Source organism: Eptesicus fuscus, chromosome 14 (genome assembly GCF_027574615.1).
Source record: "Eptesicus fuscus isolate TK198812 chromosome 14, DD_ASM_mEF_20220401, whole genome shotgun sequence".
NCBI classification, from domain to species: domain Eukaryota; kingdom Metazoa; phylum Chordata; class Mammalia; order Chiroptera; family Vespertilionidae; genus Eptesicus; species Eptesicus fuscus.
Window position 1 is genome coordinate 42,733,374 of NC_072486.1, and position 22,805 is coordinate 42,756,178.

General features: G+C 46.2%; 1 protein-coding gene across 1 annotated transcript in view; it reads right to left on the reverse strand.

The window, feature by feature from the left end:
• LAMB1 (laminin subunit beta 1) overlaps positions 1 to 21,890 on the reverse strand; it is a 67,764-nt gene extending 45,874 nt beyond the window's left edge. The window contains exons 1-9 of the mRNA XM_054726194.1: positions 21,861 to 21,890; positions 21,599 to 21,708; positions 20,372 to 20,547; positions 17,675 to 17,810; positions 14,338 to 14,411; positions 7,612 to 7,800; positions 7,458 to 7,521; positions 3,281 to 3,483; positions 1,251 to 1,371 (exon numbers count right to left, since the gene is read on the reverse strand). Coding sequence (XP_054582169.1) covers positions 1,251 to 1,371; positions 3,281 to 3,483; positions 7,458 to 7,521; positions 7,612 to 7,800; positions 14,338 to 14,411; positions 17,675 to 17,810; positions 20,372 to 20,547; positions 21,599 to 21,635 — 1,000 coding nt within the window. The 5' untranslated portion in view covers positions 21,636 to 21,708; positions 21,861 to 21,890. The remainder of the gene's footprint in view (positions 1 to 1,250; positions 1,372 to 3,280; positions 3,484 to 7,457; positions 7,522 to 7,611; positions 7,801 to 14,337; positions 14,412 to 17,674; positions 17,811 to 20,371; positions 20,548 to 21,598; positions 21,709 to 21,860) is intronic.
• Between the last annotated feature and the right edge of the window lie 915 nt (positions 21,891 to 22,805).

Sequence of the window (22,805 nt, forward strand, 5' to 3'; positions counted from 1 at the left end):
TTGGCAGGAAGGCTGTCACTGCACCGAGGACCCCTTTGGGTCCCGCTCGGGTGGGATGGAAGCCGTCAATCACCCCAGAGGATGTTCTAGGCAACGTGTTCCTGGCCCAGCCTGCGTGGGCTGCCAGCTTTGAGGAACGTGGTCTGAAGGCCTGATCCCCTTCCTCCCCACTCCCACCTCCACGCCAGGCCAGGCTCTTTAGTAAGGACGGAGGTCGGCTTCAGGGCAGTCTGTTCCTCCTCTAGCCTACTCCGCAGTCATCTTGGTCCAGGCCAGCTTTAATCATAACCTTCTCACTCTCTCGATCAACAATCCACGTGGATCCCTCTTATCATCTCACAGTGAGGCTTAACTCAGCTTGGCCCTCACGGGGCTTTCCATTCTAGCCTCATCTCTCCCCGTCAGAACATGTCCTGGAGACAGAGAATGTGTCTTATCCGCTGATGTACGCCCGGTGCCTAGTAGAATGTTGCCCTTGATACGCAGGCTGAATTAAACCTTGGAATCATTTCCCAGCCCAGATGCTGTGGTGGTCACCAGATGTCCCTGCGGCCTGGTGCTCCCATGTTGTTCTCCTCATCTTAACTCCCTCCCACCTTCCCCTCTCCCCTTCTTCTCTTTATCTAAACAATCTTAACTATTCACCCAGGGACAGCTGGGGTGTATTACCAACAAAACCTTGACCATTCCAGCCCTCACTGCTTTTTGAACTTCTAGAACAGCCCTTCTCAGTGGGGGCAGAGGCAGACACACTCCAGAGGGGAGGACAGTATATGGGAGTCACTGCGCGTGGGGTTAGAAGGGCGGTGGTGCTGCAAACACCTCTGCCCAGAGAATCCCACTGGCATGGACGGATGGAAGGAAACCAGAGGCTGCAGCTGGGCTGGCAAAGGAACAAGGCCAAACCTTCTACGCCATAGCCCAACCTTAACAATCTACCAGGCCATATTTTCCTTTCATTTTCCTCTCCTGGGCATCTTGCCTTCAAAACAGGTACAATGTCAGGGACAACATCGTCGTCTTCTACTGAATTTGCTAAACACACAGGTGCTGCTCAGTAAATAGTAATTTATTAATTTAATTGTGTGAATATTGGTTTCCTAAGAGTATCGGGGTAAAGCTGGGAAAAGGGCAGTAACTCTTTTCTTTTCTTTTTTTTTCCAAAATAGTGTACTATCACCTTATCTCTTAGCAAAAGATGGACACTGGTGTCTGAATTGACTCAAAATGTCCCTCTGGCTGAAACTTACTTTTACAGGCATGGCTGTTTCGACCTTCAGCTGGTCTCCATGGTAAATCGTGGTAGAAGTCCATGCACAGTTCACAGTTCAAGCCCTTGGTATTATGCCTGCACATGCAGTGGCCATGCACCTTGAAAGTTGTAAAAACAGGAAAGAGCAGAGTAAGAGGTATGCCAATGGCTGGATTTTTCCACGATCTATGGAAAATATAAACCCCTTTTCATACCAAGTCTAAGCTCTAGTGCACGACAGTGGTTCCTCCCCACAGTGAGTTCCATCTATTTTGTTGATGGCTATAACACTCATCTCTAGGAACTGTTCCTACTAGATAATGGAAACTCAATACATATTTTATTAAAGTATCAATGGAAAAAAGCCAGATGAATGAAAATAGTAACTTGAGAATATTTTAAAAACCAAAAAACTAGTTACTTATGAGTTAAAAAATGTATTATGATAGAAATCAATGAAAGTTATAATGGAGAATTAAATTATACACACCATTTGGGAACAACTCACATTACTGCAAGTTTTACCACTTATGCCATATAAAAGATATTTGTTTGCTTGTTTTGTTTTTTACTTCTGGCACAGCATTTAAATTTTTTTCAACCAATTATTTTACATTCTTCCTTTTACATTTATTTTTTCCTTTTAAGAAAGGAAATATAAGAACCTCAGAAAAACATACACATTATTTTGCTTTATGAGGGCCCATGATGCACTATTTTGCATTATGTTACTGCAAGGCACACTTAAGACCCTGAGGCACATAAATCATAAGTTCTTCCAGCCTACCCAATGTGCATGTATGCAGGCATCTCACCTTAACACTAGTTTCTACAGAATGGAATTCGGGAACAGGACAGACAGGTCCACCCTGCACCCACTTTGACAGGAATGCAGTTAGCAGAAGACTAATATCATGTCATTACAAGGTGGTTTCACAGAGACTGAAAAATAGCTCCAAAGTACATACCACAGGACTCTACAGTTTCTGAATAAACAGTCCAATGTATTGCGAGATGCATGATAGTGACATGACTGCAAGACATTAGCTACACACCCAAAAGGCTACAGTGAAAGTAAATATAATCTTGACAGGGTTCTCTGATGTCGCAACAAGATTAGGATAAATCCTCCCTTTAGGCTCCGTTAAAAAGTCAACTTGATGCAATAACTTCTCACTAGAGTAAAGGGAAGGCGACAGTCAAATGCACTCAACCCTGCACCTTCTTCGATGGGAACTAATAAGCTTTGAAAAGGCAAACAGCAAGCCGTCAAGGCCCAGCCTTCTTCGGGAAGGGAGGCCTGAGGTCCAGAGGAGGGAACCCTGGGGCAGACGCGGTTTGAATTTCCATCTGTCACATACTTATTTAGGGCCCTCTGGCAAACTCAATCCCCTGTCTCTTGTAATAAGGATAGTTGGTTTAATAAATCCTGTCTGGCTTTAACATCATATGGGTCTACAAGAATTATCATTGCACTTAGAAAACTGGTAAAATACTCTACCTTAATCCATTTTGCAAATCACCCAAATCCCCAATTTTTTTAAAAGTACATAATTTAGGAACACAGGGAAAAGGATGAAACTAGAAGATATAAAGAAACAAAGTCCATTTAATTCCTAAATGATACTCTGTGGTTCTAGGTTCCAATTTCCAATTTCTTTGGACGGGGATCAATTTCTGCCTTCCATAGAGACTGGAATGCTTGTGACTTTTAACCTCCCCTAAAGTAAAGGAAGCTGTATTGCTATTTAGAGAACGTTTTAATATTTGCTGATTGAAGTATCTACTGTAGTATCAGCCCGTAGGGACAATCTCCAAAAATGAATGGTGTCTATGAGCCGACCTTACACCCTCACAGTCCAAGAAAGTCGGCAAAGGGAAAATCAACTACGCTGCAAAGGCCTCATCTACGTCTGGAAAAAGAAAACCCCTAGAAAATACGAAAGGCTCATGGTAAGTCCAGCTTCCACTTCCTTCAGATTCACCTGTGTACTAGTAAGTAGAAAGCCGCACGGAGCGTTTGCTTACCATCCCTTCCACCTCTTCGTCGACTCCGTCCACCGGGGCGCACTCGCTGGCATGGCCGTAGCAGAAGCAGTTTCCTCGAACCACCATATCATAAACTGCATAGTAGTACTTCTCCCGGATCTCCATTCTGGAATCCAAAAGGTTATCTCCCAAAGTATGCAGTTTCACAAACTTGATTCTCAAGTTGGTGATTTTTAAGAGATCTACAAAGGCCACCAAGAAGATGAAAAGTCTGATCAAACAAGCAAGATTTCTTTTGCAGTTACCCATCTTTCCTCTTTACCGAAAGGCATGACAAACTCAAATGGCTTGTTGTCAAGTTTACCCTCCTTGTCTGATCTAGATGATCACAGAGTCAAGTTTAACATAATGGGACAGTCTCTGGAAGACAGAAAGGCTACAGCCTTCCCATTAGTTTAATGAGAACGTTTGCTCTGTGACGGATTTGTGTGCAGACTGATGTTTCAGGAAGAATGGAAGAGCGGAGACATTTATGACTGCGGTGGCATGGCTGTCAGAACCCACTGGCACACAGTAATCTAACCACTGCAATACCAGCTGGTTCCTGTAGCAGCCAGTGCCAGCCTCAAAACCAGAAAATTCCATGCAGGTGGGAAAGGGTTTGTCAAAGCACCCCAAATTCTCATTAACATTAGTGTAAGATAGTTAGAAAGGAACATACAGGGTGGGGCAAAAGTAGGCTTACAGTTGTTCATATAGAAAATAACACAATAATTAATAAATTATAACACAAGTATGAACTCTGTGTTTTGCATACTCACAACTGTAAACCTACTTTTCCCCTACCCTGTATTTCTGTGTTTATTTTTGGAGAGGTAAATGCTACCTGAAATTTCCCGCCACTTAGATGTATCCCAGGTTACTAAAATAGATTTAACACTATAGGATAACCACACTCCAGAATATCTTAACCAAGTTTTGAAGCAACATGACGATCTATAACTTTCTTTGTCCTAGTTTTACAATACAAACTTGGCAATATAATTACCCATAAAATACAGTGGCAGAAGGATAAAGGAGCTTAGCATTAGCATGGTGGGGCAAATTGTTTTTTCTCAGTTTCTCTTATTTTATCTTCTTTTTCCTGGGTCTGTAGATCTCTGCTGATTATAGAAGCTGGGCTGCCAGGTGCATTCTACAGTAACTTGATAAACCAAGAGCCATTCCACCTTCTGATGGGTGTTTTCATTAATTACTGAGTCGCTCTTGCTACAGTGGACCCCACAAGATTGATTGTTCCATCTGCCCTCCCACTTAGCTCTGTAGCCTGGAACTGCTCCTAAGCGTTCCTTTCATTTCTGCTGATGCAGCCTTATTTTCCCCCAGCCTCATAATTCACAACACAAGGCAACGGGGAATCGGCCCGGCCCATCAGATACTTTCAAAGCCTAAGTACAATTTTAAATACTTATAATATATGCACAGCTTACAATAGAGACGATAGAAAGAGCCGTGGGTTGAAAGAGAAAGTCCATGACTCCATGCATTGAAGTTGGGCTCTTTGTAAAATCAAAAACTACACAGAGAAACCGAATGGAATGTATGAATGCCAACATTTCCTCCTGCACAAATGCTCCTGCGTAGACAGAGCACAAGCGCCCATTGATGAGGCCAAACAACCAACGTGAAGAGCAGCTGGAGTATTTAGAAACCCTTGAACTGACCTTTGTGGAAGCCCTCGGAAGAGCAAATACACTCCCCCCGCCCCACTCTCCCTCCACATTTAACAGCAACTGAGTCCCGCATTGACTGCTGTTCCAAGAGGCAAAAATCACTTGTGAAGTGAGTCTCAAAGGTCTCAACAATAGAAACAACTAAAGAGCTATTGTTCCCTTGATTACAAAGTAAATCAAAAGCATGAACAGCTAAAATGGATGTGTCTTCGATATAGAAATAGATTTTCTGATGCTATTTGACAACAGAAGACAACAGGATTATAATGGCAACACATTCCCCAAGTCCCACAAGTTTCACCTAAAAAGCAGGAGACCGTGAGTCCTTCTAGGGACATGGCATTGGGGTCCGGGGGTGGGGGTGAGGGGTCACAGGAGCCCAGGCAGACATTTCTCACAGCTGGACTTTGAGAGCGGGGAGGGCAGGCCTCACAGCTCACTCAGAAATAGCACAGGGCTGGACGTGCCACTAAATATTTGTTTTACCACAGAATGAAAGAGCAAATGGCAGATCAGAGACAGTCTGGGCCACATGTGAAATTAAGTTAAGTGGGGAAACAGCAGTCTCCTGGCAATTTCCCCTGGACTTGTTCCATTCTTCTCCTCGTGCTTCAGGCTGGGGGTTCCGTGGGCAGGGCCGTGGTTAAACAGGGCCATGCCCAGCTGGGAGATAAGGATTGCCCTGCCCCCGCCACCTGCCGGCATGCAGCTCAGCAGTAGGAGCGGGAGCCTCGCCCTTTCACGCTGACCACGGACCAGGTCTACACAAGACCTAAGCCACAGCTGACAGCAACAACAGCAGCAGCGCAGCTTCAACGCACCGAATACTTTCTATGCGTCAGGCATGTTGGTAGGTGATTTATATAAATGAACTCATTTTCCCTCCCTAACAACCCTAAGATCAATATTGCTCTCTCCATTTACAGATGAAACACACACACACACACACATACACACACACACACACACACAGAGGCTTTAAAAAGTTTTAAACAAATGACTTGCCCCAGGTCACAAAGCCATAATATGCTGGCACTGGGATTAAAACCCAAATCTGTCTGACTCCAAAGCCCATTCTTGTAATTAGTGCATATTCTGCCCCCCAAAAAGATCTAAAGGTAATTCTGAAAAAAATCGTAAGCATGGCTATTGAAATCTGCAAAGAGCTCTGAACCGAGAGTCCTAACTTAGGGGTTTAGGATCTGACATTATTTAATGTCACCTCTCTCTCTGAGCTTGTTTACTCAACTGTAAAATGGAAATACAGCCCCAGCCAGTTTGGCTCAGTGGATAGAGTGTCGGCCTTCGGACTGAAGGGTCCTGGGTTCGATTCCAGTCAAGGCCACATGCCCGGGTTGCAGGCTCGAACCCCAGTGGGGGACATGCAGGAGGCAGCCAATCAATGATTCTCTCTCATCACTGATGTTTCTCTCTCTCTCACTCTCCCTTCCTCTCTGAAATAAAAATATATATTTTTTAAAAAAATGGAAATACAACCCTCACCTTATTGAACATAATGAACATGGCTGCGACTTCTGATTTCATTCACTCTTCTTTCTTTTCTCCCTTTGACGTAAGAGCCCTAGTCAGAAGTGTGAGAGCGCATGGCCATCTAGCTAGAGTTGTTCTGCAGTGTAGCCTGCAGTATAGCCACGTGACCAACTGTGGCCAATGGGATGTGAGTAGAAGTGATAATAGCTTCTGTGTCACGTGCCCTTCACTTCCTCCCCTCTCACAGGCTGGGACGAAGCCATTGGTTCAGTTCTAACTATGTGGACAAATAGAATAAGACAGAAGGAACCTGGGAACGTGGGTGACGTACCTGCTAGGGTTGCCAGATTTAGTAATAAAGATACAAGATGCTCAGTTAAATTGAATTTCAGATAAACCATCATTTTTTTAGTATAACTATGTCCCAAATATCACATGGGACATAGTTATACTATGGGGTATACTTGTACTAGTCACAAATATTACATAGGACATAGTTATACTAAAAAACTAACTCACTGTTTATCTGCAAGTCACATTTAACCGGGGGTCAGTCTGTCTTTTATGTAGTGAGCCTCTTCTCTGAAAATCCCCCTGGGTGATTTTGTCAGAGAGAAATAACCTTCCATTTACTTGAGCCACTGTATTTTTGGGGGACACTTTGTTACAACAGCTTAGTGTGTGTGTGTGTGTGTGTACTTACACACACATATACATATATTATACTGAGCAAAATAAGGTATTATGACAAGCATAACTGCTTGAGTATTATGACATAAATCTTTTACTCTTATCAAAATGTATTACCCATCAACGAGGACTTTGATTACTGCCAATTTCGAGAGTTTCTGGTAGGGTTTTGCAGAGAAAAAAAGAAATGAAGAGGGTGGATTTAGCACTGAATTATTTAGATTCTGGGTAGCAGTGCTCTGGCTAAGAGTTCTTCCATGATTGCTATTTTCCATCAAACTTTTATTTGAAAACAAGCTTACTCTGTATCCTTGGGCTATAAGGATCATCTATTTTGAAAGCAGGATCTAAAGCACGAAATATCACCTAGAAATAGAGAGAAGAGTAATTGGTATTTCTGCAGTGATCAAAAACTAGATTTGCAAGTAGAATGTAATACAAAAAAGGCAAACAAACCTCTCCTTCTGTTGAGGGTTCAATGTCAGAATATCGGGAATCACAAATTATATCATCAACGTGCTTCATGGGGCCCGTTGAAACGCCCGGAAACGAGCTCTCACAGTCATAAGCAAAGTATCTGTACACGCCCCAGGTCTTCCCAAAGTCCGACGATCGTTCTATCAGCATAGCAGCTGGGCGGAATGTCTAAAGGCAGGGCGGAAAAGGCTCACTTGATTTTTTTTTTTTAAATTTCAAATGAAAATAACACTCAACTGTGTGCCACAACCATGAATGCTTGTGGTTGGCATTGCAGACAATAGCTGGATTTCAAGGACTTCAAGCTGTTCCGTGGAACCTCTTCCTGCAAAGAAAGTGTCTAGCCTCTAAATTTTGCACTTTCTCCCACCCTACCAAAGACGATTAAGCTGTTTCTCTTTAGACGCTGATTACAAACAGGCCTTAATAGCCGACAAGTTTTGATACATTTAGTCACCAGGCCCATAAGATGACTGGTTAGTTTGAGTGCTGCTTCTTTCAATCTTTCACTTAATTATTCAACAGCTGTGTCATGACTACTTCTCGGTACCACACACTGGTCTATATGCTGTAGGTAGTCCGATGAGCTATCAATATGGATATAAATCATTTACAACACAAACAGTAGAGTCACATGTGGTGTGCTTTGGGAAAACCAGAGGAAGGAATTACTAACTCAGGAATCTGGGGAATCCACTCTGAGCTATACACCCAAAAGAACTGAAAACAGGGACTCAGATTGATATTTGTACATGAATGTTCATAGCAGCATTATTCACAACAGCCAAAAAGTAGAAACAATTCAAATGTCCACCAACAAATGAATGAATAAAAACTATATACGTACAAGGGAATATTATTCGGCCATAAAAAGGACTGAAATTCTGATATTTCCTACAACACAAATGAGCCTTGAAAACATAGTAAGTGAAATAAGCCAGGCACAAAAGAACAAATATTTCACTTACGTGAAATGTCTTGAATAGGCAAGTACACAGAAATAGGTTAGAGGTTTCCAGGGGTTGTAGGGAGGGATCAATAAGGAGTTACTCCTTAATGGGTACAGAGTTTCTATTTGGGGTGATGAAAAGTTCTGGAAATACATAGTGGTGATAGTTACACAATGTTGTGACAATACCTAATGCTACTGAACTGTACACTTAAAAGGGGTTAAAAGGGAGAGTAGGAAGGAATTTGTTTGCCATGCTAAGGGGTTTACTTTATCTTTATGCAATGAAAGGGAAACAGATTTAACTGGATAAAATGAAATGATCAGATTGCACTTTAGAAAAATAACTCTGTGGCAGAGATACTGGACACGGAAAAAAATGAGACAAGGAAACCAAGAGATAGAAAAAAGATGAAGGTCTCAGGCCTTAACAGTTTGAATACAGATAAAGGGATGGAATTGACTACTGAAAACATAGTGAAAGTAAACTATACTGAATTGCACTTGGGGATCAATTAGATTTCAGTGGAGAGGGAGGGAGAGGAAAGAAACACAGGCACCTGAGCTTGGCTAGCTGTGGGGACTGTGCTGCTAATAACAGACACAGAAGAGATGTGAAGGCATTTGGTTTTGGACTAATGACATGTGAGGCATCCACATGGTGACGCCCACTGGACAATTGAAAACAGTTGTCTGGCACCCAGCTGCAAGGATGGAGCTTGGAACATGGATTTGGGAAACACTGTCTACATACAATATTTAAAACCTCCAAATAAATAATTTCTCCCCACAAAGCAATGGGCAAGCCCTAGCCAGTGTGGCTCAGTTGGTTGAGTGTCGTCCTGTGCACCAAAAGGTCGCTGGTTGAATTCCTGGTCAGGGCACATGCCTGGTTTCAGACTCAATGCCGGGAGGGGGGGTAGAGAGAGGAAGGGCATGAAGGGGGCAGCCGTTAATGTTTCTCTCTCTCCCTCTAAACACACACACACACACACACACACACACACACACACACAACACACAAAAAAAAAAAAATGTGCAAGATAAAAGAGAGCCAGCAGGTGCTCCAGGGAAATGCATCAGCAAAGGGCTAGACAAAGGAGAGTAGTGCCTTGAACTTTAATTATATTATTTCATTTAACATTCTGTTATGGACTGAATTGTGTCTTCCCAAAATTCTTATGTTGAAGACCTAACCCCCAGGATCTCAGACTGTGACTGTACTTGGAGGTAGGGGTCTTGAAAGGGATAAGTGAAGTGAAATGAGGCCATTACAGTGGGCCCTAATCCATCACGACTGGTGTTCTTATAAGAAATTAGGCTACAGACACGTAGAGAGGGAAGACCATGTGCAGACACAAGGAGAAGACAGCCACCTGTAAGTCAAGGAAAGAAAAGGCCGTAGAAGAAACCAACTCTTCTCGTAAGTCGGCCCTTCTTTAACACTGCCCTCAACAAGGAGCCCCCATTGTTGTCCCAGGCTCTCCTTTGCCATTTCCGCTGGACTCCCTCCCTGAAATACAGGTCTCCATTCCTTGTCAATTGTTCCCTATTTCCTATCAAGTTCACATTCCTCCGCAAGGAGTCAAGGTCCTCCTGTCATCTTACTTCCCTTCCTCCCCTCACGACCCAAAGCAAATCTACACTGTACGTGCTGAACAAGCCTTGCCAGGAGAATCCCACCAGCCGAGCTGTGTTCTTAGACTATTTCCTCTGCCCAGAAGGGCTCCTGCTTCCACTTCCTCCCACTGAAATCCTGGGACTACTGCCTAAGGTAGCGGTCGCCAACCTTTTGGACCTCACGGACCACCGGCTGGTGACCGCTGGTCTAAGCCACCCAGTGTGTGGTAACTTTGGATGGCAGCCCTAGGGAACTACTTTGGCCTCACAACACTTTAGTCTTACAGATGAGGAAACTGAGGCTCAGAGATATCAACTGACTTGCTAGCTATTGGCAGAGCTTAGATTCAAATCCAAGCTGAAGACCAAACCTATCTTTCTGCCTCACTAGCTAACAGCATAATAGAAGACTGAAAATGGATGTCAGAGAAGAAGGAACAAGAAGATAGAAATCCTGGAAACTGAGGCAGGACAGAGGTCAAGGGGGGTGTGGTGAACAAGGCCAACTGGAAATAAGAGATGAATCAGGCTTCAACACTGATGAACAGTGTAAGTGCATTTTGGGACGTGAAGTCAGATTCCAATGGAGGAAGATCAAGAAGTGAAGCGGATCTTGTAAACAGACACTTCTGAATTAACACCAATGCCGGACAGAAATCTGGGTGACAACTAAACGTACATTCCCAGAACTCCTCTTGCCTCTCTTAATCCTGATGGTCTTTTCCACTGATAAAAGGAGACAAGTGTAAGATAATGAAGGTCACATTTTGACAAGAGTCTTCGATTTATTCAACTGCTAGTTGTTCAAGTCTTTTTTTTTTTTTTAACCTATTCAGGAATATTACAAAATGATACCTTATTAGAATTTTAAAGTAAGGGGGAAACCCCAATGGCTAACTGAACCAGGGCACTCTCCCCATGAGAACAGCTCCTGGGTGGTGATGCTTGGGGACAGACCAGCCTGATGTCTGTGTCGCAAGGGAGCGGAGGGGAAAAGCCTCTCAGCCAGTCCTGGCTAGGCTTCCTTCTCCCTCCCTTCTGGAAATTTCTGAGTCCCAAAGGGCCACCGGCGGATTATCCAATTTCCTGTGGAGTTAAGAAGCTGCTGGAAACGAGAACAACACATTTTACGTACAGAACGGAAGCCTTTCCACACTCTTTGCTTAGTCACTAACCTCTTCAGGCCTCACACTGCTGCACAGTTGCCTCTGAATTTATACTAAATAAAAGGGGTGCGCGTTTGGAAACATCTGGCTATAGGCAAATCCACACTGAGTATATGCGAAATAAACTTTGCTAGCCTAAGAAAACGCAATCCGCTTAGCAACCAACCATCTCCATGACAAACACGATTAAGAGTGACGTGTATTCTTCATCCCCACCCCCTTCCTGTCCTCACCATTGTTAATTGTGTCACTACCCTCTAGTTACTCAGCTTCGACATCCGAGGAATCTTGGAGTCATCCCTTTCCTTACCCTTTCTTCCACTGCTCAGTTCCTCGTCTTTCCCCAAGTCATGGTTTGATTGACCTTTGATTCTAAGGGGTCCAGATGACTTGCTTAGAAAACAGGCTCCGCCTCTGGGTGGTGCTTCTCGGAGGCAGAAGTAGCAGGGGCAATGGGATGTGTGTGACCAGGAAAAGCTTCCCATAACGCTTCCAGACATCTGGGCTGCAGGAGGCGGCCCCCTCCTACCTGAGGGCCACAGACAGCCTTGGTGTGGACACCAGCCTTCTCGTACGTCAGCCCTTCTTTAACCCTGACCTCAGCGCGGAGCCCCCAATGTTGTCCCAGGCTCTCCTTTGCCATTTCCGCTGGACTCCCTCCCTGAAATACAGGTCTCAATTCCTTGTCAATTGTTCCCTATTTCCTATCAAGTTCACATTCCTCAGCAAGGAGTCAAGGTCCTTCTGTCATCTTACTTCCCTTCCTCCCCTCACGACCCAAAGCAAATCTACACTGTACGTGCTGAACAAGCCTTGCCAGGAGAATCCCACCAGCCGAGCTGTGTTCTTAGACTATTTCCTCTGCCCAGAAGGGCTCCTGCTTCCACCTCCTCCCACTGAAATCCTGCTCATTCCTCCTGGCCCAGGTCCAGTGCGGCCCCAGTCCTCTCCCCATGAAGCTTTCTCTCCTATCCCAGGCTCAGGTTACTCTCCCACGCCTCCGGGCTAATGTACATGATCTGAACTCCTGCTATGGCAGTTGGCATATTCTGTCTTGTATTGTAAGTTATTTGTAAGTATGTTTCTTCCCTAGACACCTGGAAGCTCTGGGTGGGCAGTAACTCCTCTATCTTTATAAAGCCCTGGCCGGGATGGCTCAGTGGGTTGGGCATCAGCCCGTGCACTGAAAGGGTGCCAGTTCGATTCCTGGTCAGGCCACATGCCCGGTTTCAAGTCTCCATCTACAGTAGAGGTTGTGCAGGAGGCAGCTGCTTGATGTTTCACTCTCACGTCAATATTTCTCTCTCTTTCTCCCTCTCTCTTCCTCTCTCTCTCAAAACCAATTTAAAATTTATTTTCAAAATCCCATGAAGCCTGGACCAGTTTCTCACAAACACAAGATGGTTGGTTTCATTCACTTATTCACTTATCAGTAAATATTTGTAGAGCAATTATGTGCCAAGCATTAGCATATATAAAAATGATCACATTCCCACGATGGACCCGGGTAGCAAGATACCCCTACAACCAGAATAGACGGGTATGTCACACAACCCCATAACATAGGTGTTATTGCTCCACTTTTCCAAGGGGGAAGCCAAAGCTCCGGCCACACATGCCAGGAAGGGGCAGAATGGGGATTCACACCCACGTTTGTCCAACCCCATAGATGTTGCTGTTCACACATGAGCTAGAACCAAAAGAATGAGTTCTCGCTCATAAACCAAAGTCTGACAACTTGTACCCATTCTTCACATCTCAGTTAGATCACCACCTCCTCCATTTGACCTTCTACACTGTGGTGCAGAATTTCATCCTTGGCCCACTGAGTTTCAACTACAGAATATGTGCCCCAAGGACTTTTAGATAACAACAACAAAAAAAATCTCGTGTATGTAAACAGAAGCCCTTTGCAAAGTAAGAGATACACATTAGTAAAGATGACTGAGTGTATTCAGGTGTCACATGACATGAAGGCAACACCCTCATGCGTAGCTGAGTGTTCATTCTCGCCGCCAGGTTGAGTGTGTGGTCAATGAAGGGACAAGGAGTAGTGAAGAAGCTGTTTAGTAGAAGCCCTCCCGCCCCTCTCGGAATCAGGTGTCACAGTGAAAACCGTCAGCAGTAACAGCAGGGACTCAGCAGCCCAGTCCCTCCCGGTCACATTCTGACCTCCTCGCCCACCCCTGCCCCCGCCTCCCAGGCTTCAGTGGAGGACACAGTGAGACTATCATGGCCATCTGCCCACATGGTAAATCTACCCTGGCACCTTCTCCGAACCCGAGAGGGACAGATAAGGCCCCCAACTCCAACGGAAAACTATTCACAAGTGATTTTAATCTGAGAAGTAATAAGTAAGTTATGGGTTTTGTGTGAACCAACATGCACTCGAAGCCATGTGAAGTCTGTCATTTCCAGGCAGCTGCTGAAGAGGAAACAAAGGGACTTTGTACAGAGGCATTCCCTGGTCCCGGAGTCATTTTACATCTCGAGAAGAAAAAGAATGAGAAAATCCACGTTTAAGAAGGCGTGCACATTTCATAAGAAACTGTACACTGTTCCCACAAATTCTGCAAAACCTTGGAAACGAAAGATAATACACTTCCTTTCCAGTTACCAAACTCAGCATTAAATCATCAACACAGGCGACCAGGGACTTACTCTCCAGATGTTTTATTGAGGTTGGGAGAGTCAGAGCTGCCTCTCTCCGTGGAAAAATAAAAAGATACCTAATTAAAAGTTTACAGTGGAAGTACCTTAGAATAGTGGCTTTCCCTACTTATTGCTGTGTAGAGTACTTAAGCATAGTTATTCATGCCCGTGTTTAAAAACCTGCTCAATTATCCCAATTTATAGCAACCATCATATTTAAGTGTCCATTTAGGTCAATTCGCAACAGACATCTGTTTTGAAAGGGGGAGTAGACCGTGTCCTCACGTGTCATTTGTGAGAAAGTTATGGATTCCTTACCTTGAAGGTCATTATGAGATGAGTAAAATGGAATTCTGCTTCCAAATCCAGTTGGATGGTTACATTTTCCACGCCTATAGATATTTTTAAATAAAAAGGAAACAGTAAACAGGCACATCTGTGAACAGTTGAGACCATTCAGTTATCTTTATGCTCCTCAGAGAAAGCCTCTTTGCCTTCCATCTTAACCTGAAGGTGCAGACAGGATGACAATAAGCCTCTGCCCTGCCCGCTTGCCGTGGCTCAGTGGTTGAGCATCAACCTATGAACCTGGAGGAGCTCACGGTTCGACTCCCAGTCAGGGCACATGCCCGAGTCCTGGGCTCGATCCCCAGTAGAAGGCATGCAGGAGGCAGCCGATCAATGCTTCTCTCTCATCACTGATGTTTCTACCTCTCTCCCCCTCTCCCTGCCTCTCTGAAATCAATAAAAAAAAATGTATTTTTTAAAAAATTCAGGTGGTAAAGCCCAAGTCCGAGGATCCTGAGTCTCCCACCTACCCTTCTGGAGCTCAGCATGTGGAATCTGCTCCCGGGAATAAGGCATCTGGCAGGGGGCCTCCTGCTGCATCAAGGACATCTGTACTGAGGAAACCTCTTCCCACCCCTCTAAGCCAAGAGGCTCTCCAAGGGGAAGGAGAGGGGCACTTCCTATGGACAGCAGGGACTGGGCTTGCAGTCTGAAGCGCAAGGGCACAACCCTCCCTCAGGAGAAACACAAATACTCCCTTTTCTCTACGTAGCAGCGAGGAAGAGAAATGAATCTACCACATACGTTAGTCATACTCCAATTTAGAAAAACCCAGCCCTGATGGAGAAGGCTTTGGATGCATTTCCACAACTGAAAAGCAATGCCAAAGAGACTAAGGGTCAGCCAATAAACAAACGAGCCCAGACAAATACTAACATCTCCCCTTTCCAGGGGAGAGCCCGCACAAACACATGAGTCTTTGCAGCAGGCCCTGAGGGTCCATCAGAGCGGCTTTCACACACTGGAATTCCAGCGATGGAAAACACCTGCCACACCAGCCCTAGGACCCTGCCCGTTTGGAGGAGACCTTTCCACCTTTCCTACACTTGAGAGAGCTTTGGGGGTCCACCTTCCGGAGCAAAAGAAGCCTTCCTAGTAAGTGCAAGAAGACAGGAATGTGTCAGAATGAATCATGTCACTGGCTGGTTCAGGAAACCAGTGGGACTTTTGAAATAAACTCTCATGCTGAAAACCTATCCTGTCAATTTGGGGGGGGGGGGGGGGAGGGGAAAGTGGCCACTGGGATGGCTATGAGTTAGCTGGAATGCTAAAGAAAAACATTATAATTACACTAACTTTATCTACATTCTTAAAAAGAACCACATTATAAACCTGTTCTGGACATTTCCTTTCAGATGAAAGGTTAGCCAAGTAACCACATGGCTCTCCTCTCCCAGGCTTTTAAATCCTTGCACTATTTGTTCAAAATGAAGAGATAACGAAATAATATAAATACAAACAAGACTGGTGCCATTTCTGCAACATAAGACCATGGGCTGCAATGTGTGGCCTAAAAGCACATTCCAGTTTAGATTTATAACCTAATAAAGCACTGCAGTTGTGTGTTTTTTTTTAATATGGGAAGAAAAATCCATGGAGAAAAGAAACAAGGTCATCTTCCACAGTGCATGTGATTTCCGTCAGACCCAGGAATGGATCACCATGAAGGGTAAGTTAAAAGCAGCTGTACATGCCGAGCCTGAGTCTATGCCTGAGAACTGATCATTTAATGCCTTCATGTAAAGCTCATTTTGAACAAAACACACGGAAAACAGATAAAATCACATTTACAAAGAAAGGCCTTAATTGTGAACTATCAGACAACAGAGAGATGACAGGGATCAGTAACGATCAGTCCGACTTTCTGAAGGCCAAGTCCCATCAGTCTCATGTCATCTAATCTTGTGTCAGAGTGACAGAGAAATCTAATTGAAAAAAACTCTCTTTCTGGCATTTGGTCTCTCTTGCCACACAAATTAAAAATTGTAGAAATTTAAAAACTCCGGATGTTACCAAGAAAAACCCCTCCTCTAGAACTATAGCACCTGTTCTGGACATCTCCCTTCAGATGAAATGTTAGTTGGCAAAGACCTTTGCTAACCTTGATGAACTACTTCACTGTCTATCACCTAAAATGGGAATGGTCCTGATTCTAACGCTCAGGCATCCTTCCTTCGTCTTTCCATTTCACTGGAAGAACGTGAGCAGTCAAGACATGCTCACAGTCTATTCATAAGCTTTTGCTATTCCAGAAGTCCTTTGTAATTCAGGAACAGATTTACAGAAACTTCTCTTTCACATTGATCTCCTCCCATCAGATATCCTCCTATCAGAATTAAGAAGGCTCTGACTGAGGCATGCTCTCTGAGGACCAGTCTATCTCAATCAAGCTGGTAACCAATGAAGTCCTAAGGCCAACCAGTGAATAGCCAACCTCCTCAGAAACCAACAATCTTCTGGAAAGCAGGTGGGATTTTATAGTCGATGATGAGGAAGTCTACTAGGAGGTTTTCTTTACAGAATGATGAATAACTGCCAGCATCCAAAAACTTCTCAGGTGTAGGGCATATAATGAGATCTAGTAGTGTCCATGCTTTCTATGGCCAGGCTTAGGTTCATTTCTGAAAGCCCTTTCTCATAATTTAAAATCTAATGATATATTGCGAATTATGAACATCATAACTCTACCTCTATTCCCCAAAGTTCACAGTCAAGGTTGAAACAAATGCAAAACTAATTTTGGCTTGATTCCACAGCAATAATAACATTATATTTGATGAATTTGTTAAACCAAAATCCAAAAGGCAACGAAGGGACAAAGGATTGAAAGGGACACACTCACTGGGGAAACTGACTTGGGTATATTCATGTCGACCCAGTCTTTGAAAAACCACATCTAGTGCTTATTTATATTACTATTATTAAGCTTTCTTTCGAAAGAAGGAAGGCGGTGATAGTGGTGGGGGCTGATTCTGCCCTTTCATTTGGGATTGATCAAAATGAAAGATGCTACATTTTTGTGGAAGAAGAAGGACCTGAGATAGTACGGGGCCTTCCCACGCCCTCCTCAGCACCTGCACACACGCCCCAAAGGCCCCCTCAGAATGAGGACTGCGAAATTCTTTGGTCTAGCATGAAAGACTGCTTTCTGGTAGGAAGTGCATGAGAAGTTAGTGCTTCGGGCAGTAAATCTGTCAAAGGCCGTGATCACAGGACAGAGGAGCCATCGTATAATTATAAACACCCAGGAGTGTGTAAACCCCTTTCAGTCACATTCCACAAACCTGTTCCCACACCAACCACATACCATTTTCAGATTGCCACCAAATCTTAAGGCGGTTTGGAGCAAATGTAGTGACCACATTTTCAATGAGATGACTGTCAGGATTGAGGGTCTCATGATAAGGATCTTGTGAATTGCAAATGAAGCATTTTTTGTCCTCCTGAAAGCAAAGTGAGTTTCATGAGTTTAGGAAACAATCTTCTCTCTCTCTCTCTCTCTCTCTCTCTCTCTCTCTCTCTCTCTCTCTCTCTCTCTCCCTTCCTCCCTCCCTCCCTCTGAGACACAATAAAAATCAAGCCCACAATACAAAAATCAAACCTGCTCGCTTCAAGAAAAACGAATGTGCCAAAATTACTTAAATGACATATCTCATGCCTTTCACTTTAATTTACAGAGTATGAAATTCTGAAAATTTCCTCCTCTATTGCAAATTCAAGGTCAAAAGTAAAAGAAAGCATTGTTTCCACCAGCTATTAATGTAATTAAAATGAAATTTCTAGGCTTAAGGTTTAATCTCAGTAAAGAGCTAGAGGAGCTTACTCTTCAAGGAAAATGCAGAAGAGGTCTCAGAATTTTTGCCGACATAAAGCAAACTGAAAATGAAAGGGGCGGGGGGCCGGGGGGGGGGGGACATACAATTCATTTGGCCTGATTTTCTAAAACCTACATAAGGTAGAAACCAAGTATTAGGCAGAGGTATTTAAGAACCTTTAGGAACTACAGAATAAGATTTCTTAGCTTCTATCTAACCAAGCTGTGAACCAGTGTGGTGGCCGGCAGACTACCAACTTCTCAGGATCTCTGGGAAGGGGGTACCAGGCTGCCCTATTGTATTGGGAGCACTATAAACTGTGCTCGCAACTCAAAGAACACCAAGGTGGACCTGGACTGGAATTGAGGCATACTTTAGGTTTTAGAGTAGCTTCGAACTGCTCTCTTCTCATTTTCCTTCCCCCTAAAATGGGGGCCACAGCCACTCTGGCACTGGGTCAGCAAAGTTCAAAGAACCCTCTTTGTCCTCCAGCACGGCAAATCATAAAGAGCCGAACTTAATCGTTCCCTTCTCCACACGGAGCTCTGCTCTCTACCTAAGTTTTCTGAAATGCAAATTAACCTTAAATCTGAAAATAATGCCCAGACTGAAATCTAGAGAGACCCACACACACATCTTACAAACAACATTTACGAAAGGGTGATGTTCCTATAAGGACAGTATCAACTGACTGTACTTTTACAATGTTATCTCCTTCCTCCCAAGAGGATTTAGAGCCTGGCAAGATGCACTAATGAACTTACAGAGAGCAGAGGTCACCCTGAACAAAGCACATAAGCTTCCTGACTCTTTTAGTTTTACACCCTCTAAATGCCTGAGAAAAGTGCACGCCCAGTCTGTGGAGAGCACCCCACCATTTCTTGGGTAGTCATGTGAACCAGAGAGTCCAGCACTACTTGTTTTCAACACAAATGGTCCAATTCTCCTTCTGGTCAAAGCTGGTTTCAGAATCAGGTGATTCCTTTACAGGATGTCCAGGCCTCTGAGATCAATGCTGGCATACAATTTTAGGTAAGATTTATATGCCAATAATAGAAAAAGTAACATCTGTCTTCATTAACTTGTAGTCAAGGACACTAATACTGAAGAACAATTACCAGAACTTACAAAAAGGTTAATTATAGCCTCCCTTTTAATCAGGAGGAAGCAGTCTAGACATCTCCGCATAAACCTGGAAGCAAACGCGTGGAATCCACTTTACCACATTCCTTTGGTTTAATTTATCAGGTCTCCAGAATGGGCTCTCCTCCTGCTGTGGAAAGGTGACTCCAGCCTAAGGAATCTAACGTGTATACCACCCTCCGTCCTGCTCCTGCAGGGCAGGTGTACAGGTGGGTGGAGCGACCAAAATTAGAGCAATTGACTTGGAATTGGCCCCACCTGTGAGACTCACTTTCTGCTTGTTTCAGAGACCAAAGGTATCAGTCTCCTTTTTAAAAGTCGAGGAAAGGGATTCTCATTCTGGATAGTTTACACTTTGTCTTCTTTTAAAATTGGTTTTGATTTTGTAAAAATGTGACTTCTGACATCTAAAATCTGGTTCTACTTTTAGAAACAGAAAACACCCCGAAATTTCATGTAGGTCCTCATGGTACCATGGCAACCAGCGCATTTTGAAAAAAGAAAGCATCTGAACCTGATATCTAATAAAGGTAGGTGGGAGAACAGCACCAAACGAGGTGAGGAAAACAGGTCCGATGATTGAAGAGACCTTACAAGGTGTGAGTGCTGAAATATCCTTCATCCAAGTGCAAGGTTTGGGGGAAAAAAATCCAAAATCACTACTCATTATTTAAAAAAAAATAATAAGAAAAGAAAGAGGGCAAACTACTTTTTATACACATTTTCCAAAGGGGAAAGATGAAACCACTCACTCAGCCCTGGAACCCCTGGGTTTAGGGCGCGGGGCAGGAGCCAGGGCTGTCTGCAGCTCCGCCTTTCTATAATGCCTGTGCCGGCAGCGGCGGCGGCAGGAAATGTTTGGCGGATGCAACTGTGCAAACTGAGATGGGGCTAAAGGGTGAGCTACCAGCCGAATCCGGGGCCTCCCGGGCTGGCCGGGCTTCCTATCTGGATAGCTGGCAGGATGTGGAGTCGCCAGGGCCTGCCCCTTGGGTCCGGACTGGAGGAGGTGCGCGCAGAGCGAGCCGCGGGCTCTCCGCCCTCACCTGGAGGTGGCTAACGATGCAGTAAGGCTCGGGCGTGTGCAGCCCGCACGTCGAGGTCACCGAAAGCTTCTGTGCTCTGCCGATGAGAAGGTCGCCGGTGGCTGGGTAGCAACTGCCCTCCGCGCAGCCGTAGCTAAACTCCGGTTCCTGAGCTCGCACTCGGATTCCGAACACCGCTGCGGAAGGGGCAGATGGAGGGGTGGAGAGGTGGGGTGGGGGATTCGGAGCAGGCAGCAAGCCCGAGCAAAAGGAACAAGCAGGGGCCGGGATAGAGTAGGTTTGGAAGAAAGCAGAATGCATAGAAGAGAGACACAATGGAGAGGTGAGTGTGGGGACGGCAGGGACGTGGAGGAGAAGGAGTCGTAAAAAAAACACATACGATCCCAGGTTTGTCCAGCAGCCAAGGGCATCGCGTCCACCCTGATCTGCCCCGGGCACAAGAGACAGATGTGCAAACCCACCCCTTCGATGTGACTGGACTTAGGCACAGAGAAGCGGGCATCTGCGCTGGAGTGTGTGTGAACCCGCGTGCACGTGGCAGCCCGGGCATCCTCGCAGGGAGTGCGCGTGTGCGCGCGCGGAAATCTGTGATCGTGGGGTCACATAAGAGTGTGTGCATGTGTGTGCGTGCGTGCGCAAAGATCCCTGGTTTGAGGGGCGAGGTGGCGGGCTCGCGGGGGACCCCGCTTTCCCCGAGCCAGGGGCGAGCGGACAATCCCTGGGGCTTTGGAGCGGCTTCAGCGCTTCGCCATTCCAGGGAAGCTCCGGGTCCAGCTGTTTCTGGCGCCATCCGGGGGCAGACAGCGCTGGTAATTAAAGCCACATGGCCCCAATCTGCTCCCAGGATGAAGCCTGCGCTCAGCTGGGGCACTTTCCTGGGAAATGGGCTCCTGGGGAGCCCTCCTCGGCTGTCCCTTCCACCCCAGGGAGCCTGCCCCGCGGTGGAGAGCCCCAGCAGGGATGCGCCCAAGGTGTAAAGTCCGGCGCAGCGGCCGCGGGAGCCGCAGCCCTGGACCCGGAGCCCAGGGGATGCGGGTCCGCGATGATCCTCGCGCGCCGTCGGCAGCCACCGCCGAGGGCGCTGGCATTTAACCCTAGAGGGGATAGTGTCCACTCCAGTCCCTCTCCCGGTCCCCCAGGCGCCCTCGAAGCTGGGTCCAACGGCTATGAGGTTTTCGTCCCCCACATCCAAGCCCACCCCTTCCCCCACCGTTTCCTCGGAATTACCTAAGACACAGAAAGCGAACACCTGGAGCGGCCCCATGTCCAGTCCCTTGAGCCGAGGGGACCCGGCAGAGGAGCGATCGCCGAGCCGCCTGCCCCGTTTTCCCGTGTTCCTTTATGGAGAGGTGGAGTGGGGGGAAAAAAAGCAAATGTTCAGAGAGAGGAGAGGGGCCCTTCCATTTCCTGCCTCTCCCACGGAAGCGGGGGGTGGGCGGGTGGGAGGGTGGGGAGGGGGGAAATCGCGCAGCCACTTTGTTCAGCTCACCCGGCGGTGCGAGCGCTCTCCCAGCGGCCGGCAGCCTCAGCCAAAGAAGGGAATTAGAAAGTTTAGCCCGGGGAGGGACCGAGGGAGGCGCCTCTGCTCATGCGCAATTTGAAAGCCAGCGGAGGGGGAGGGCGGCGGGAGGCCACTACTTGGCTAGGAGGGGGTGAGGTCCCACCCTTCGGGGGCGCTTTTGTTTTAAAGGACGCGCCTGCGGTCGCTGCAGGGTTTTGGCCCCTCCAGTTCCCTGTGCGGGGCTCCGGGACTGGCACCGGGTGTGCGTCCCCAGCGGTGCGCAGGGGGTGCGCTGCGCGTGGGCTGGTCCGGGAGGTGGGTGTTCAGGTCGCCAGGCTTGGCGGGGGGGGGAGGGGAGGAGAGGTGGTCGGGACCTCCCGCGCACTTGTGCAATTTACATTTGTAAGGAGTGAGTCACTAAAAGGTGCCCAAGGCTACTAACTCTTGCACTGAGCATTGGGGAAAGGCGGGTTAAACCTTTAGAAAGGGTCGGCCTGTCAGGCTAATTCCTGAGAAAGAGGAGAACCGTCTGGCGTCGGTTATCACTGAGCTTGGGCCAGGCGGGATCTCTGCCTTCGTACGAGGGAAGGAAACTGCCCTTCACTGCGCTGCCTTTGCGCACGCATTTACCCAGGACCTGCCCAGGTGGCCACCCATCCGATTCGGCTTTTTAAAATGTACTCCTTACCCATATCTAGACGATGGCTCTAATTCAGATAATTTCTCCAAGGACACTGTTGTTAGGTGACGCCTTTACCCATCTCACCTCGACAGGGACGACTCAGCCACGGAGCTGGAGGGCTCTCGTGAGACGCACTTCCCCCCAGTTTTAACTAAGCACCACGTGGGCCCTGATGAGGTGGCGAGGGGGCCTTTAATGAAGGCTCTCAAACGACACCACGTGTGACCGGTCTGGTTAAACAGGGGTAAACG